This window comes from Gadus morhua, chromosome 2 (genome assembly GCF_902167405.1).
Source record: "Gadus morhua chromosome 2, gadMor3.0, whole genome shotgun sequence".
NCBI classification, from domain to species: domain Eukaryota; kingdom Metazoa; phylum Chordata; class Actinopteri; order Gadiformes; family Gadidae; genus Gadus; species Gadus morhua.
This window is the reverse complement of record NC_044049.1, coordinates 10,151,799-10,168,484: the sequence shown is the minus strand read 5'-3', so window position 1 is coordinate 10,168,484 and position 16,686 is coordinate 10,151,799. Positions and strand designations below refer to the sequence as shown.

General features: G+C 43.7%; 1 protein-coding gene across 1 annotated transcript; it reads right to left on the bottom strand.

Annotated features, from left to right (window-relative positions):
- Nucleotides 1-606: 606 nt before the first annotated feature.
- Nucleotides 607-16,610, bottom strand: cavin1a (caveolae associated protein 1a). Its single transcript, XM_030347702.1, has 2 exons — nucleotides 15,720-16,610; nucleotides 607-2,902 (listed from the first exon to the last, which is right to left on the bottom strand). The coding sequence occupies exons 1-2, from the start codon at nucleotides 16,254-16,256 to the stop codon at nucleotides 2,147-2,149; spliced, it is 1,293 nt and encodes a 430-aa protein (XP_030203562.1). The 5' UTR covers nucleotides 16,257-16,610; the 3' UTR covers nucleotides 607-2,146.
- Between the last annotated feature and the right edge of the window lie 76 nt (nucleotides 16,611-16,686).

The following is a 16,686-nucleotide window of genomic DNA, read 5'->3' as shown; positions in this document are numbered from 1 at the left end:
TAATCAATTCATGCCATATTTTAACACTCCACCTAACCTAAACAAACGTATGGCCTATTCAATACTGATTCATAGTCCTATGTAGCAAAGGGTACTTTCCCCCACCCCCTCTCACTCACGTCTTCAAGGTCAGGCCCGCTACCATCACATGGTGACAGTCAATCAACAATAATGACTTGGGATCATTATTCTCATTATTCTATTTTTCATGATTCTCGGGATACAGTGGGGAGGAACCCAATATTCATCCGGGCTCGGTTCCGAAGTGTGCGTCGGTTGGCTTCTCAGAAATCTGGAACCAGGTCTTTTAAGTTCCTCCCCCTTTTCCAGCCTTGTATCTGATTTGAGCGTCATTGTTTCGATTTGAAGCCTTTTAAGTGGTAAGGGCCTCTTGTTTGTACTCTAGGTGTGCTTGAGCTAGATCATTCCCCCATACCTTCTCCAAAACTCATATTTGGATGAAAGCATCTCCTGTAAATTAATGAAAATGAATAAATGTAAACAGATTCTGAATTAATATTGGAATTAATATATTGACAACATTCATGCACTTCTTCGATAACCTTTGAGAAGCTTTCAAATTAAAAGAAAGATCTGCACACGGTATATGGTATTTAGTTATTTAATGTTTTCAGCAGCATTCATAATGTCTTAAGCACCATGCACTCCACAGCATAATTCATTATTTATCATTGACCTGGTGGCTTGAAATAATAATATCCAGCAGGATGTTGACATTATCTTTCTACATTCTGCTTTCTCCGGTTATTATAAGCACAATATGTGTCACACGTTTTTCACTGAGTTTTGAAATTCTCTGGACATGACATTATTACATACGAGCGCCAATTCAATTCACAATCTCTGGTGTTTCACTTCTGGTTCTTTCAGATGTATCTAGTACCTAGCATGACATTTTACTTCTATACATGGATATAGATTATCTTTAAGCTGTCACCTGGTCCTGAAATTCAAGAAAAATGGCAATTATTTTTCTTCCTGTAATTACATTTAACACGTCATGAGCGTTTAATAGTAATGTTAAACTCACATAGCACCGAATTATGAAGTGCTAACAGCACACTGTATTTCCATGTATACGACTGTTGAATACAAACGTGCTAATACTAACTTAAAGTGCATTAGCATGCACAGTGAAAAAGCACTACTAATTATGACATCACATCTAAATGCTACGGATGCCACTAGTTGCGATTAGACACAATCAGTAGAAGTTAATGAAATAATATAGTACAACTCCAAACATTGCTTCTTATAAAACGCTTCTTACATCAGTAGTTTCATATAAAGAGATCATAATCTGCCGTCTGAATTCATTATTTGTTATTTTTAATACTATATATATATAAAGCCTAACCTATACTTTTTTAAGGCAGGGTGTTAAAAAGGAAAATCTCCATTGCACCATGTCTTCTGTCCTATGTCCTCCTTTAATATGACATCTTCTTGACAAGCGGTCAGAGACAGCTCTAGGTTCCAGTGGGGCCTCTAGAGCAGGAGGTATCACAGGACATAACAGTAATGTGTTAATAAATGCTTCAGTAAAGGAAAAACAAACATCAACAATTCCCTTGTCTTCCACTCCTGCCTCCTTTCAAACCCAAAACCATACCTTTTTTGTTGCAAATCCCTTTTTTTATTCAGCCATGCATTTATGACTGTATACAATTCATTGCAATTCAAACCCTGCCATTAACACCCTCTATTTTCCTATAGGTGCATATTTTACAAGAGCTTTTTCTACAAGCATAATATATTTTCTACCATTTTCTCCATGTCCATCCGTTTCTTATTTTTCCTAACATTCCTAGAATCTACATAAATAGCATATTTGCTGCAGCGAACGATGATGGCAGTCCACTGAACTAATGTCAACTAATGGCACGCATAAGAGGAGCAAATTGTGAAAATATAAACCAACCAACCTTGTAGTGTAAGAAAAAAACAAAACATGAATATGTGATTGCATAAATTGTGATCATGTCCAGAAAGTTTAGTTTGACTAAAATTGTGTCCTTATGATTTCCAACCACTTGTGACTTCCCCACATCTTTCGTTCTCCCAACCTTCTATGTCATCCCTCTCTGTAACCACATCGATGACGGACGAGGACCAATGGCAGTTTCTAATTGCCGCGCACTTTTAGGTGGTTGTCCTCCACCACCACCAGCTGAGAGTCCTCCTTCACCTGCAAAAGGGCATCCCTCTCCGGGCTGTCTACCCTCACCAGCTCCCCCTCCTCCACAACCACGCCGCCTCTCTCGCCCTCCCCCAGACCCTCCTCGGATTCCTCCTCCACGTCCTCTTCGTCGTGTTGCACCACCACCACCTCCTCCTCCTCTTCCTCCTCCTCCTCCCCGTCGCGGAACTTCTTCACGTGGAAGGTGAAGGGTGGCACACGGTACACGTACGTCTTGGGGTGGCCGCGCTTGGCCTTCTCCTTGGCCTTCTCCTTGGCCACCTTGATCTTCTCCTTGCGCTCCAGGTTGGGGGTCATGCGGGAGCTCAGCTTGCCCATCTTCTTCTCCAGGCTGTGCTTGGTCTTCTCCAGGTTCTTGCGGGTCCGCAGTTTCGTCTTCTCCAGGTTCTCGCGGGTCCTCTGCTTGGTCTTGGCCAGGTTCTCCTTGGTCTTCAGCTTGGTCTTCTCCATCTCCTCCTTGGAGAAGGCCTTCTTCAGGTGGTCGACGCGCTGCTTGCCGCTGCGCTTGATGCGCTCGGCGCGGGACTCCTCGACGATCTCCTCGATCTCCACCTCCTCGTCTGAGTTGACGTGGTCGGGGGCGCCTTCGGGGATCTGCCCCAGGCCGTCCGCCGCCACCCCGGCCTCGCACACCGCCTCGGGGGACTTGGACTTTGTGGGTTTGGGGGGCTTTGTTTCGTCCTGGGGGAGGGGATCGGAAAAACAGAGCGCGGGGGTTAGCCCAAGAATGAAGCTGAAGATTATAGCACTTTTAATATTTGAAACACTGGCCAAATACCAGCACAAATGGAAGTATGTATTCTACCAAGGTTTACAAAGCTGTAGTAAAGTTCCCATAACTAAAATGACATTCTCCTGACACAATGATTACGAGAACAATTTAATGACAGTAAACGGTAGGAGGCAAAGGTCAACAAAATGGAAATTCCTACTGGTCTAGAAATGACTCATTCATAAACCTTGTTATGTACATGCTAGGTGCATCACGTTCTGCTCTTAGAGCCCCATCTAGTGGTCCACCAGTAAAACACTGTCCCTCGTTGAAAGCACACAACCCCACATACATTAACACACAGGCATAGGCGCACCCACACACAATATGAGTGCAAGACAAGCCGAGCACAATTATATCTTGACCCGAGCGCAAATATTACATTTTGACAATGACAAGCGACGACCAGCCCTTTATCGTGGCTTAATAAGCTAATGTAGGTTTATATGTTTGCAATGTATTTATTGTTTGCACCTTATTAACCAGCTCATGTGGATTATTTCATAATGGTCAATGTAAAATAGTTGCATGTCTGAAAAATCTGTTGATAAGAAGTTGCATTATCCTTCTTGAAATCCTTCTTGGCTCTGAGCTTCATCTTTTATTAGCAACTCCAAGATTTAAAAAGAGGATGAGGCGTTTGGGTGGAGTAGAATCTAGTACAATCTCAGTTGATCCAGACCATTTTCTTTGTCTGGATCAACCAGAGGTCTTGAAATAGGCAGTGAGGGCAAAAACAGATATTCCGACATGGGATGGAAATATTAAAGAACATTGTCAGAAAAGTCAGTATTTCAACTTGGCGGCACAACTGTGGTGCATTGGGCAATCAGAGCCCACAAGGACGTACATGTGACATCCAGGGAGAGCGCTAACATACCAGCAGGTAAGACCTGCTCTGCCTGTACCAAGTTTCCAGCTCGCCAATTAACATGTCGGCGGAACCGACCAGGCCTTGTATTTGCCTTGTCCTGTTGTCCTGCCACTGAGTACTAGTCTTCAAGGTTGTTATTTTCAGCCAGTTTGCTAATCGAGTTAATATTTTCCGCCAGTTCGATTGGTTGCATATTACTGTGACAGTTCATGGAACTTATAATAGCAGTAAGTGGACCTATAGAACACCTTACCGGAACACATGCATACCCCTCCTGGCTGTTTCTGCATTGGCTGTGGTCGCAATAACAGTGCAGAGTTCTATATGTGCCATCTGTATGTCTAATAATAAGACTTGTGAACCAATAATCTGTTATTTGTAATTCTATCTTGTAATTCTATAGATTGCCTTGCCTTTTAAAAAGAGCCATCATAAAGAGTGTAGGCCTAAATATCAGGCAGGGATCGCATGTATGTGTGTCTGTGTGTGTGTGTGTGTGTGTGTGTGTGTGTGTGTGTGTGTGTGTGTGTGTGTGTGTGTGTGTGTGTGTGTGTGTGTGTGTGTGTGTGTGTGTGTGTGTGTGTGTGTGTGTCTCCGCAAGTTTGCATGTATGTGTAAACTTCCGCCGGGCCGCTTTCGATATCCATCGGAATCAGCTGACAGACGCTATGTCTAACCCTGTTGCTCTATTACCAAAATGTATTGTCGCCACATTTCTTTCCTCCCGCCTATATACAGAACGTAATCTCGGGCAGTAAAAGAAATCGCCACATGATCCAGTCATTAAACGGACATTGCTTCCTTATCTGGCGCTGAGTATGGGCCTGGCGCTGCCAACCAACTCTGTGTATTTTGGGCTTGCCGTGCGCTCTCCCTGGATGCCATTGAGCGATCCTTGGTCCCCTGCCAGGCCAGCACTCAGTCCTGGCCAATCAGCCCCCCCCCCCCTCTCTCAGCCCCTCAGCCCCAACCCAACAGCCTCCCTATTTGCCAAGCAACAAATAAACACGGGGGCCCCTGTCACCGTGGCAACACCCTCCAACAAATAATAGTCGACATATCGACAACAATACCCCCGCCGCATAGCTCTAACGGGAATATGACGGCTAGAACAAACAGGACAACCTCTGATAAACCGACCTCGTAGACTACGATGGACAAGGCAATGTGAATCAGGTTCAACGGCACCACCAGTCTGTTCATCTGTCTGGCTGAGCTTGTACGAATGTATACACAAATGTTTGCCCGCATGTTCAGCTTGTGTGAGACCCGATGGCAACTGATGAATGACGTCTCTGACCAACTGTTCAGTGATACGGCGTACATGTTATTCTATTGTGTGCGGCGAGCAGAGTACAGAGTACATGCAGTACATTTACATGTAGGCCCTTTATCAGATGCTTTTATCCAAAGCCACTCACAATAAGTACATTTGTCAGAAGAAAATACAGTAGGGGATGGGTCTTTTTCCACACACACACACACACACACACACACACACACACACACACACACACACACACACACACACACACACACACACACACATACACACACACACACACACACACACACACACACACACACACACACAGTCCTATGCATGTCAAAAATGCAATCAATCATACAGTGCAGGCATCCAACATTTATCTGGGTCGGAGAGAGGAACTGCCTTAGAGAGCGGTGTTTTGGATGCTGTTAGGGTCCCAACGCGCCAATAGAGGGGAGAGGAACGGTTACGGCACCATATAAAGATGAACGACTGTGGCCTTTGGAGACTGGAATGGTACATAGTCTTAAGCTTGTAAGCGGGCCTAGGTGGTACTATCCCCTTTGACAGTCACATGGGAATATGTATACAATGAAGCCCAATATAAACATAACATTAAGTATATAGGCATAGGTAGTGTAGTAATAGTGTTTAGTATAGATCGGTATTATACTCGATTCCAAAAGAAGATATTTGTACTTTATTCTATTATGAACACAATAAAGAAACTCATAAAAGGATTCTCACATGCATATGCTTTGACAAAACATTATCCACACATTGAATTGTGTGAAAAACATGGATTTTCAAACGAGTTAATTGACTCCCTGGTAACTCGAAAATATCTAATATCCCAAGAAAAAGGGGCAGTTGTCAGCAGCTGACAACTGCCCCTTTTTTCATTAGATACTTAGGTAAGATCAGAAGCAGCAGACAGAACAATGAAACTGACGCTCACACTTGTTCCAAGGGACTTTCTCTGAGTAGTCCTAAAAGCATCTACTGATCCATTTTTTTTTACAACAAAAGAAAAAAGCTCAACGGACAGAGAGAGAGAGAGTGATGAGAGACATGGAAAGTCCATTCGTGCCCATGTGTTACCTTCAAAGTTCCTCACTCCACGCCCCCCCCCCCCCCCCCCCCCAAACACACACACACAGACTACAGACCCACACAGAGAGCTCTGGAAAAGTCTGCTTCACATGTGTGCATTCTGACAGGTGCAAGGAATGGAGTGGTGTGATGAGGCACGGTTCTCCCGCTGGTCAATGAGAGAGACCTCTGTTGGTAATCATGACGGCTAGTATTTCCTCCATAAGTGGCTATGAGACACACTTTGTGTGTGTTTGTGTTTCCCTTTAGGGATCTTGGGTTTATGTGGTAATGCTTTGCAGATTTTAGAGAAGATATAAAAAAAGATTGTGGTCCACTTAGGAAATAAGCGATTCCGAAATGGACTACAATTACATGTGCTGACTGGTGTTACGTTTTGTAACCCATAATAAAATAATATTGTTTTGTAATAAAATAGATAAAAATACAGATGTGGAGAAAACCGGCCTTATGAAGGCATACAATCAATATCACAGTTATTTTTATTTCCGTAAATAATCTGTCTCAGCCTCAGAAAATGTGTACTGTTTTGGCGTTATCAGGCAGAACTTTCCCATGACTCATACAGCTGTTGTCATGGGAAACATAGCTTTTCCTGTGCTCCTGACATTCCCCCAGACCCTGCCACCTCTCTAATGATCTCCAATATACACGCTTCAGATACAATACTGTTGCTTAGCAGTAAAAACACAAAGTGATATGGCATGGCCATGGAAAGCACATGGAAATCAAATAACTAAATTTGAATTATAAATGAATGACTAACTAGAAATGTGAAACCAATTCCTGACAATGGCAGATAGGGGACTGCCTGTTATAATGCATTTAGTGTTTTCAGGCTTCCTAAATGACAGATATTGAAAAGCAGAGTCATTTATGGATTTGATACTATGATTTTAATTTAGCAAAATCACATGAATTTCCTTTGGGGTGTGAGGGCAGTGGGGGGAGAGAGAAAGAGAGAGACAGAAAGAAAGAGCTGTGAGAGATACTCTCGCTTCCAAAATACCGCTATCCTGACTTGTCCCCTTAACAAGTCCCTCACACCGTCTTGATGAAAGGCTGTTTGGGTGAGTCACACAACGCAGCAGCTGCCCGGGCCTGTCTGTGCAGCTGTGCACTTAGCTGGTCCAGGGGAGAGGGGGGGGAGGCAATATTGCACCCAAATCTAACACCCCAGGGACAGTGAAGGACTATATGAGAAGAATATGGATAGGAAGAGAAAGTGGGAGATCCTGCAGTGCTGCAGATTGCATCCCAGAAATCAGAGCTGATTGGCAAAGACTTAAAAAGAATGTACACCTTAGCTACTTTTTATGTTAATATGGCTTGAGTTTTTAATTTATTTTGTAAGCAGTGATAGAAAATATATAGTTGAGGCTGCATATTATACACAAGCAGGACAGCATTGTGGTTTGGGTATTACACTCGAGGCTGAAATGTATATTGGTCGATACCCAAGGTCCACAGTCTACCTGTAGGCATCCATGTGCAAGATTTCTGACCACCAGCTGGGTAGATACATAAAAGCTAAATATAGGTGATGTTGCACCATCACATTACATTTCAGGGGGAATCCTCCAGGGAAGAGGCTAAGCTATCACATTTGTGAGGATTCTCCCCACAAGGGGAACGGTTGTGTGTGTGTGTGTGTGTGTGTGTGTGTGTGTGTGTGTGTGTGTGTGTGTGTGTGTGTGTGTGTGTGTGTGTGTGTGTGTGTGTGTGTGTGTGTGTGTGTGTGAAAACAAAGAGCGGCCTCTTGGGCCCTCACAGAGGACTGACTTAACTGTGGTGTAATGGAAGTTCTGCTGCAAACAGACGGGCTCATTCACCCAGTCACCCGGGGTGATGTCATGGCTGGAGGGCCGTGCGTATGCCACGGTGAGCGCCCAGTTCCTCGGTTTTCCTTTTCGCGGTCAATTGCGAACTCACAGCCAGGAATTTGAGTGCATGGGGAAAGCCCTTTTCCACGGGTAAGCTCTTCCAGGTCTGAAACCACTGGAATCCTACCATAGCCACATGCAAAGAAACAACATTGACTTTTCCGACCCTGCATCCCTGCAAGATCTAGCAGCTCAGGGTGGATTATATATATATATACATGGTAAAGGTACCCCTCACTTATGATACTGATTTACACACATTGATGCCAACATATTATGTAATGTTGGAAGAAGGTTTTGGGCCACCATTAAGAACTCTGAATTCAAACTTTCAATTGGGTCAGTTTTTATGTAATCCTAGTTAATCTAAATCAAAATATATAGATACAAAATATTGCCCTCTATGCTGATCATTAGTGATTTTTCACAATAATATTAATTAAAGATTTTATTAAAATGATACCACCACTCCGACTACTACTTCTACCACTTGAAATTAAGAACATTTAGTATCAAAATATATATAGAAAAATATAGATACGTAAATTAATTTCAAGATGAGGAAAAGAGGTAAATCAATCTGCATTGTGAACTGATATCGAAAAACCCAACGTCAGAGCTAATGGAGAACCTAACACAGGGATTCCATGTTTGCTCGTTAGCATTAACGGCTAATGAGCTATCATTCCTGGCCAACAATACCTGCAAGGAGCCAGCCCACCACAATGCCCTCCTTTGTTCCCCCACGGGTTACTGTGTAAGCAGGAGATTATTAGTGGAAATAATGACTGGCCCTCCTAGCTCATGAGGCTTTCGTGTGGAGACAGAGTGAGCTGCCTTCCCGTTGCTGCAGCTTATAAAGTGAAGAACTCAGAAGAATGTCCAGAACTGTTTCAGTTAAATAACTGAATACGAACGTACTCGATTTGTATGCAAGATAGTTTATTAAAACTTAAAGCAACCATAATCTTTATTTTTATCTGCATTACCGCTATACCACATCATAGAATTTCTGATGAAATCATTCATAACGACAATTTTGCAAAACTTAATCTGAAGGCACCCGTGCCTGTTATAGACGTAGGCCTAGTCTTACTGACAGCAGATAACTCACAGGCCCAGTGCCGGGAACACATAACGTGCGTAGCATTGCATAACAGAGTATAGCATAGCACAGCCGAGCAGTGGGGATCCTCACGCAATGGCTGCACTTCAAAGGCCGCTTTCTCCAGACTGGCTGTTTCCCACATGAACACACCAGACCTGTCTAACGTTTTCTCCAATATACACATTATCATACAACATCAATGACACAGATATTCAACGACTCAACGTCATGATATTTTACTACGGATACATTTAAGCCCGCGCCTCAAAAGAAGAATTTTCATAGCTTTTTATACAATTAATGCACCCTGTAATGCAACTTCCTAAGCCTCATTTCAATGGACAGACTGATGGCAAAACAAATACAAATCCCTGTTTGATACTGTATTGGCTGCAGAAGGTAACCCACAGCACCGCACATGAACACGAGCTCCGAAGGACACACACATGCGGTCAGACAATAACTGGTGCTGCGGATGACTAAACTCAAACCCCAGGCAGTGAAATGGGGCACCGCTGCATGCCATTTCATAGCTTCCCGACCAGGGTAGTATTTAGACTCAACACACCCAAGTGGGTTCCACAAGTGTCCTTTCGACAGACTTTACACGTCGTTGGCTGATAAGGCGTCTACTACCCAGGCTGTGGGTTGGTGTGTGTGTGTGTGCATGTTTGTGTATGTGTATGTGTGTGTGCGTGTGTGTGTGTGTGTGTGTGTGTGTCTGTGTGTCTGTGTCTGTGTGTGTGTGTGCGTGTGTGCGCATCCCTACCTCCACAAATCATATCAAGTGGATGAAGGAAACATTGCTATGTGGCCCGCCCAAGAGGACTTTTTTCTTTTCTGTCTACATCAACTGGTCACCTGATCCTTCACCCAGCTGGCCGATCCCGTCTGCAGAGGTGAAATGAGGTAAAATGGACAGGGAGGGGGGGGATGTAGGGAATAGGGGTGGTGGTGGTGGGGAGGGTGGTTCCTGGAATGAGGGGGGCCCATAACATATATTGAGTTAAATAAACTCTCAAGTTCTCAAGCGCACAAATGTTCAAGTGTGATTCTGCAAATGTCCACGGACACGTATGGTTTAATAGTGTCAGGAATCCGCTTGATGTACATTAACTATGCTCGTCAACACGGAAGTGGGTGTGCTAGATTCCTTGGCATGTATAACACATGCGCAGCGCAATGTTTGCTTCTTAAACACTTATACGCCCCACTGTGCACCCTTTAATAGTATTTCCACTTGCCCCTAGCGCACTCTGAGGTGTGCACTGTGCAGCCGTTGCATGACAAACACACATACTGTACTAGCTGAATGTGTAGCATGTAGCTAGCTAAAATATCAGAGCTCCCATTTCGGGTGCACATGTTCCCAACGACACTGCCAGGGCAGGGGGAAAGGCTAAGGAAACACTGTCAGCAAATCACTTGATATATTGTGTATTCGCACAGCAGGCGTGTGCTAGGACAGTTCCCACTTATGATTTGAAATAGTGCAGTGCAAAACAAGAACATTGACATCAACTCCCAAATACAAAAAAACACAAAAACATGGATTAGGCCTAGATGTCAACAAATTTAAAAAGAACAGGGGATACAAACTGGAAAGCTCTTGTTTTGTAAAGCACTATTCATTTCCTTATGTTCGAAGGGTGCTTAATAAATATATTATTTTGTACACTGGGTTAAATCTGAAGCAAGAGACCATTTTCTACAAAAACTCTTCTTGTTGTTTTAAAAAAGTTTTTTCCTTTATCCTTTGTAAAACTGTTGATTGTTTTTTCCCAACTTTTTTCCCAAGAGATAACAGTGGGCTCCAATTGCTGAACAACTGACTCTGCCAATAGAAACCTAAAAGGCATGTCCGTGTTTTCTGAGGGACTAACAGGATAAGCGTCTTAAAATAACACAGGACCACATAAGCAATAAGGAAGAAATCTAAACAGGAACTTTGAAGGGAAGCATGCGGATGAACAATGAATCAGAGTTAAAATAAAGTAATTAAGGGTGGATCAGACATCCATATACTTTGTTATCATCTACTACTATATGTGGTATTTGTTATCATGCATTGCACATCGCACAATTTCGCAATTTCACAATTTTCGCTCTACGTTATTGGAACGAATCCCAGCATGAACTCGTTATCATATGGAGATCTATTCTGGACATACAAGACGACCCTGAGAACTGTACACTACTAGTCCACATTGACTCTACATAGTAGCTGACACGCAGCAGTGAAATCTAGACCCTGCCAGATAGTTTTCCCTCCGTGAGGAGCCGGGGTTGGGCGGGCGGGGGGGGGGTCTGAGGTATCAGTAGCGAGAGAGAACGGGAGGAAGGGGAACTAACAGGGTGTACGTTATACACTATAGTGTACTAAGCCACAGGGGGAACCCAAGCCAGAGTACACCCATTAGATCACACTTACAATAAGTAGTGTGTCCAAAGTGACTTACAAGTTAGGCTGAGAACAATTAACACGTTGGGGTAACCAAAACATGTTTCTTAAACACAACTGGACTGAATTGCATTGTGCCTTCTGTAGGTTCCCAAAAATATACCCTCAAGTACAATTCTGAAAAAACAGGATTTGAGTTAGGAGAACAAAGAATATCAGGAACATAGTGTATCAAGGATACTATTCTTTTGACGGCATCATTTATAAATTCATAATTATGTAATGCCTCCTTGCTCCAATCCTTAATCTCCTAATTACTATTGGCAAGAGGAGCTTTGGAAGTCTCTCCTACAGTAAGCTGTGAGTAGGGACGGATAGGTAAAGCAATAGAGAGGGTATGTGGCAAGCATACCCGTCCAAGGAGAGAGGGAGACAGAGAGAGAGAGAGATAGACAGAGAAAGAAGAGAGAGAGAGAGAGATGCCAAAGCGATGAATCACCAAGCTAACTTGGTGCGGTTGTTTATTAGCGTTAGTTTCTCTGACCTGCTTGAATTGGTAGCCTCCTCAAAACGTTCTAACAGGGAGTGACCCTCTGTGTCAAAAACTGAGGGACATCCAATGCACTCACTGGAACACCGACTACGTTCAACTAATACTCATACATAATATAATGGCATGGAATATAATACATTTTATGGAAAGAAATCAGTAATTTTGTACCGTATTTCAATGCACAAAAATTATAGTTTAAGTTATTTGTATTTAAGTTAATCAAAGATGATATACATACTGATAATAAATACTATTATAGCATAATAAATAATGCATTGCACATAATAAATTCAATGTCCCTTTGGAATGTTTATTTGCAAATATAGCAAAGATTTTCCGATTGGGATCGGTCTCACAGAACACATTCTTGGAGTGGGTTTGGTGGGTCAGTGCAGTCCTGGGATGGAGTGCTTGACCCAGTGCCACAGGGCTGGGGAATGGAAGTGTAGGAAGGAACTGGTACTTGGTTACTGAGATGGTTATCCCCCTGATCGAGGTGGACACATGGTGGGGAGGGGACCTTGATTTCCTGCCATCAGCAATGTTTCGGGGGCCTAGACAGGATTTCTTCCATGTCAAATTGACATGAAAGAATCAAGTGCAGTGTGGAATAGAGACGGACGGTAATACAAGGGTTGGTCAAAGGGAAGTGGACCCCGGGGGTCAGGTGATGACAGGCTGGTTGGACCGGGTGCTGTCCCGGTTCTATACATCAGCTGCTGCTACGCTTAAGACCATGGTCTGGTTAAGACCCACGGATGTCAAAGTATTATGGTGAGATTAGGGTTGGGTGGGATACATTTCTGTTTAAGTTTATATATATATAGATATTTATAAATCAATGCATATACACTGATTCAACACAGTATAAATAACTTTCAATTTATTTATCGCTGCATTTCGTTACATCTATTTCTTTATTTATCCATCTACATCTATATTTATCTACTTATATTTATATTTATTTATCTATCTATCTATCTTACTATCTCTCTATCTCTCTATCCCCCTTTCTATTTATCTCTCTGTCTCAGGCATGGTGCAGGCATGGTGTTGCCACACCTTGCTGTTGCTAAGGAACCATGCTAGCATCCCTCTATACTGATGTAATTATAAAACATTACTGTTAGAATCTTACCCTGGGGAGGGGAGGCCGGAAAGATGTGGTTATTCTGAGAAACAAGCATAGTGACATGAGACATAAAAGTCAATGTAGGACACTCACACCTGCATGCACATTCGCTTGCGTGCGCGCACGAACGCACGCACACACGCACACACGCATGCTCACACACACACACACACACACACACACACACACACACACACACACACACACACACACACACACACACACACACACACACACACACACACACACACACACAAACACATAAATACATATTTGTGCTATGCCTCGCATAAGTTCAGGGGCAATATAAACTACGATAGTCTATCACTACGTTAACTTAAAAGTAAACACAACTTCAGTCGCCTTGTCACTTAGGCCTATTTGACTCACATGGATCGAAAGCAATTATTACGTGCATTCATCTCTCACTGATGCCTCTCCCTCTCCTCGCATTCTTTTAGCGCTTTCGTTCCACCGGGTGCTCTTTCTTCGTCAGCCATTAAAAACTGACACCTGGGGGCCGTCCCTTGGGAATAAATAGGCCGGAGCTTGGAGTCTATCACTGCAGCACAAACCAATCTATTCAGACAACTGCTTTAATGTCAAAATAGGCTGCATTCACAAAGGTATAGCCAATGATACAGGCATGAAAAGCTGAAGAATGACTACAAACAAATATGAATTGTATGATTCAACACTGCAATTCATGATTCGATAAATGATATCCATAATGATTTTACAGAAAATTCTGGACCCTTTTTCTCTAAATGTCAATGGGTGGTGTTTAACAAACATTGGAAGGCACCTGCTTCACTTCAGTAATTATTAAGGTCTTGCCTCTGATTGAATTACTGCTAAATGCCAAAAGTGTAATTTGGAGCCTCTGTGGACATGCCAGCATAGCTGGTGGCCAGTTGGTATACTTGCAGACACTGGCCTTAAACTAACCATCCATAAGAAGAGTTACACTTAGGGATTATATTATATGCTCTTAATAATTTGATTTTCTTATTATCTATGATCTCGTAATATCTCATTACATATATACAGATACGAATAAAGGAATGGATATAATATAAATAAATAAAATCAAGTATTTATTCACTTTCTTAGTTCAGGAGACGAGCTAAGGCCTAACTTTATCTTGGATGAGCATACCTACTCTTGATATTACTTCTGTTCTAAGAGGCCTGACCCAAACACACGGTTTCGTACGAACAACTTCATTGTCATGTTTGCACACGCACTTGCTTTCATGATTTTTTTTAACAAAAATGCTCTACTCAAACACGCAACCCATAGGCTTTAGCAGTTCTGCAAATAGTGATTATCCTCTACTGTAATAAAAGGTAATTATAGTGCAGATAGTAGGACACAGGGCACTTTCTAAACAACACTCAGTTGTGAAAGGGTGATGCCGTGGCAGCAGCAGCAAGCTGGACCGTAGCTCCGATGTTACAGCATGCCACGCTCAGAAAAGACCAGCTCCCCCAGCCACACTCAGAGGTTGTAGATTCATCAGCCACTCACTCGCAGTCCATTTTCCACACACGACACTTTTAGATCCACTAGGAAGCTCCGAGCTATGGAAAGCTGAGATGGTAAGCTTCATGCAGCTTATCCACGGCAACACAATATAATACGTTCCAAACGTAGAAGAAACCATTGGTCCCATTGTTAATTTTTTTTTTTTTTTTTTTTTTTAATTAACAAACCAGTCATAATTGAATAAAAAAATGAACAGAACTTGTACTTAATATATGGTTATATTTAGTGCCAGCTCTGGATACATGATTACTATACATTTATAGTTCAAGATGGCTCTACTCAGTTGCAGTTTTGTGCCACTTTAAGCAAACTGTGAGTATAGGTAATGCCCCATACACACCAGCATGCCAGAATTTATAGCTCTGTGCCTTTGATCACTGGCCTTGCTTCTTAATATAGTCTTATTGAGCAACCACCAGGTTTAACTGTTAGTTTAAAGAGGAAAACGTCACGACTTGCCTTTCTCTGTCCTATAAGAGGGTTGCTATGACATTTAGTCATCTAGTGTGGAATGGAATAATTGACCCGTTCGGATCAATTTGGAACACTAAAATGCAGCGCTATATAAGGGCTATCCAAAAGGGCGACAATCCTACGCTCCAATGGCACCTCATTTGTGTTTCACGCTTCTGTCACACTTTCCCATTGCATTGTGGGAAATGCAGCAACACCTAACTCATTAGAATTCCCAATAACCTAATAGCTGTTTTTAACAGTCACCGCTATAATCGACCACAGTCAGACACACAGAGATTCTGTCATCGAGGGGTTTCAAGTGAAACGGCTATGTCAACCAACACGACAACCTGAACGTTACTTCCCCCCCCCCCCACAGTCCGCTCACCTGATAGAGGAGTATCTTGAAGTGTCGTCTCTTGAGCAGCTCGTTCTCGTTGCTCTCCAGCTTCTTGATCTGCCCCGCCTGCTTCTCCAGGTTGCTCCGCACCGACTTCACGTTGACGCTCACCTTGCGCACCTTCTCCAGCATCTTGTCCACACTGTGTGCCGTGCCGCTGTGGCTCTTGGCCAGCTTGGCCAGCTCCCCCTGGATCCCCGACACAGCCTTCTCCATGGCCTCCTGCCGGGTCTCCAGGCTGCCCTGGGTCGTCTGGATCTGGTCCACCACACCGATGATCTTGTCCAGCAGGGACAGCACCATGACGCCGTTCACCTGCGCCTCGCTCTTGCCGTGGGGCCCGGAGGCCGCTTCCAGCTCTGCCCCTCGGATGACCACTTCGTCATCTTCCTCTTCCTCATCGTCGTCGTCGTCATCGTAGTCTACAGCGGGAGCGCTGGCGGCGGCGACCAGGGCCACCTCGTCGTCACTGTAGGACGCGTCGGCCAGAATCGACCGGTCCAGCTTCACCATTGAGTCAGCCATGGTCTCTGGAAGAATGCTCGGTGCTCGCACGCTCACGCGGGATAAAAATACAGCACCACACAAAAATTACAGAGCCCACCCTGCAACTCAACAACTCAGCTTTCACCTCCTCTTCTCTCTTATTGGACAGCCTCTGGGCCAAAGGAACAGTACACTCACTTCTAATCTGCTGTTTACTTTCTGTCCCACACTCTGTTCTGTCCTGTAGAAACTTCTCTGTCTCTTTCTATCTCTGTCTCTATGCCTGTCTCTTGGAGCAGGAGAGGCAGCAAGCTCTGTATCACGGCTGAGGCATGTGTGACCCAACTCGAATGCCTCCGCTCCCCAGCTCCCACCCAGTAGAACTTTCCCCTTCCAAGCCCCTTCCCACTGCTCCCCTTGTGGCTGAGGGCTCCACCCCCTTTCCCTGCCCAGGCAGTGGGCACAGTAA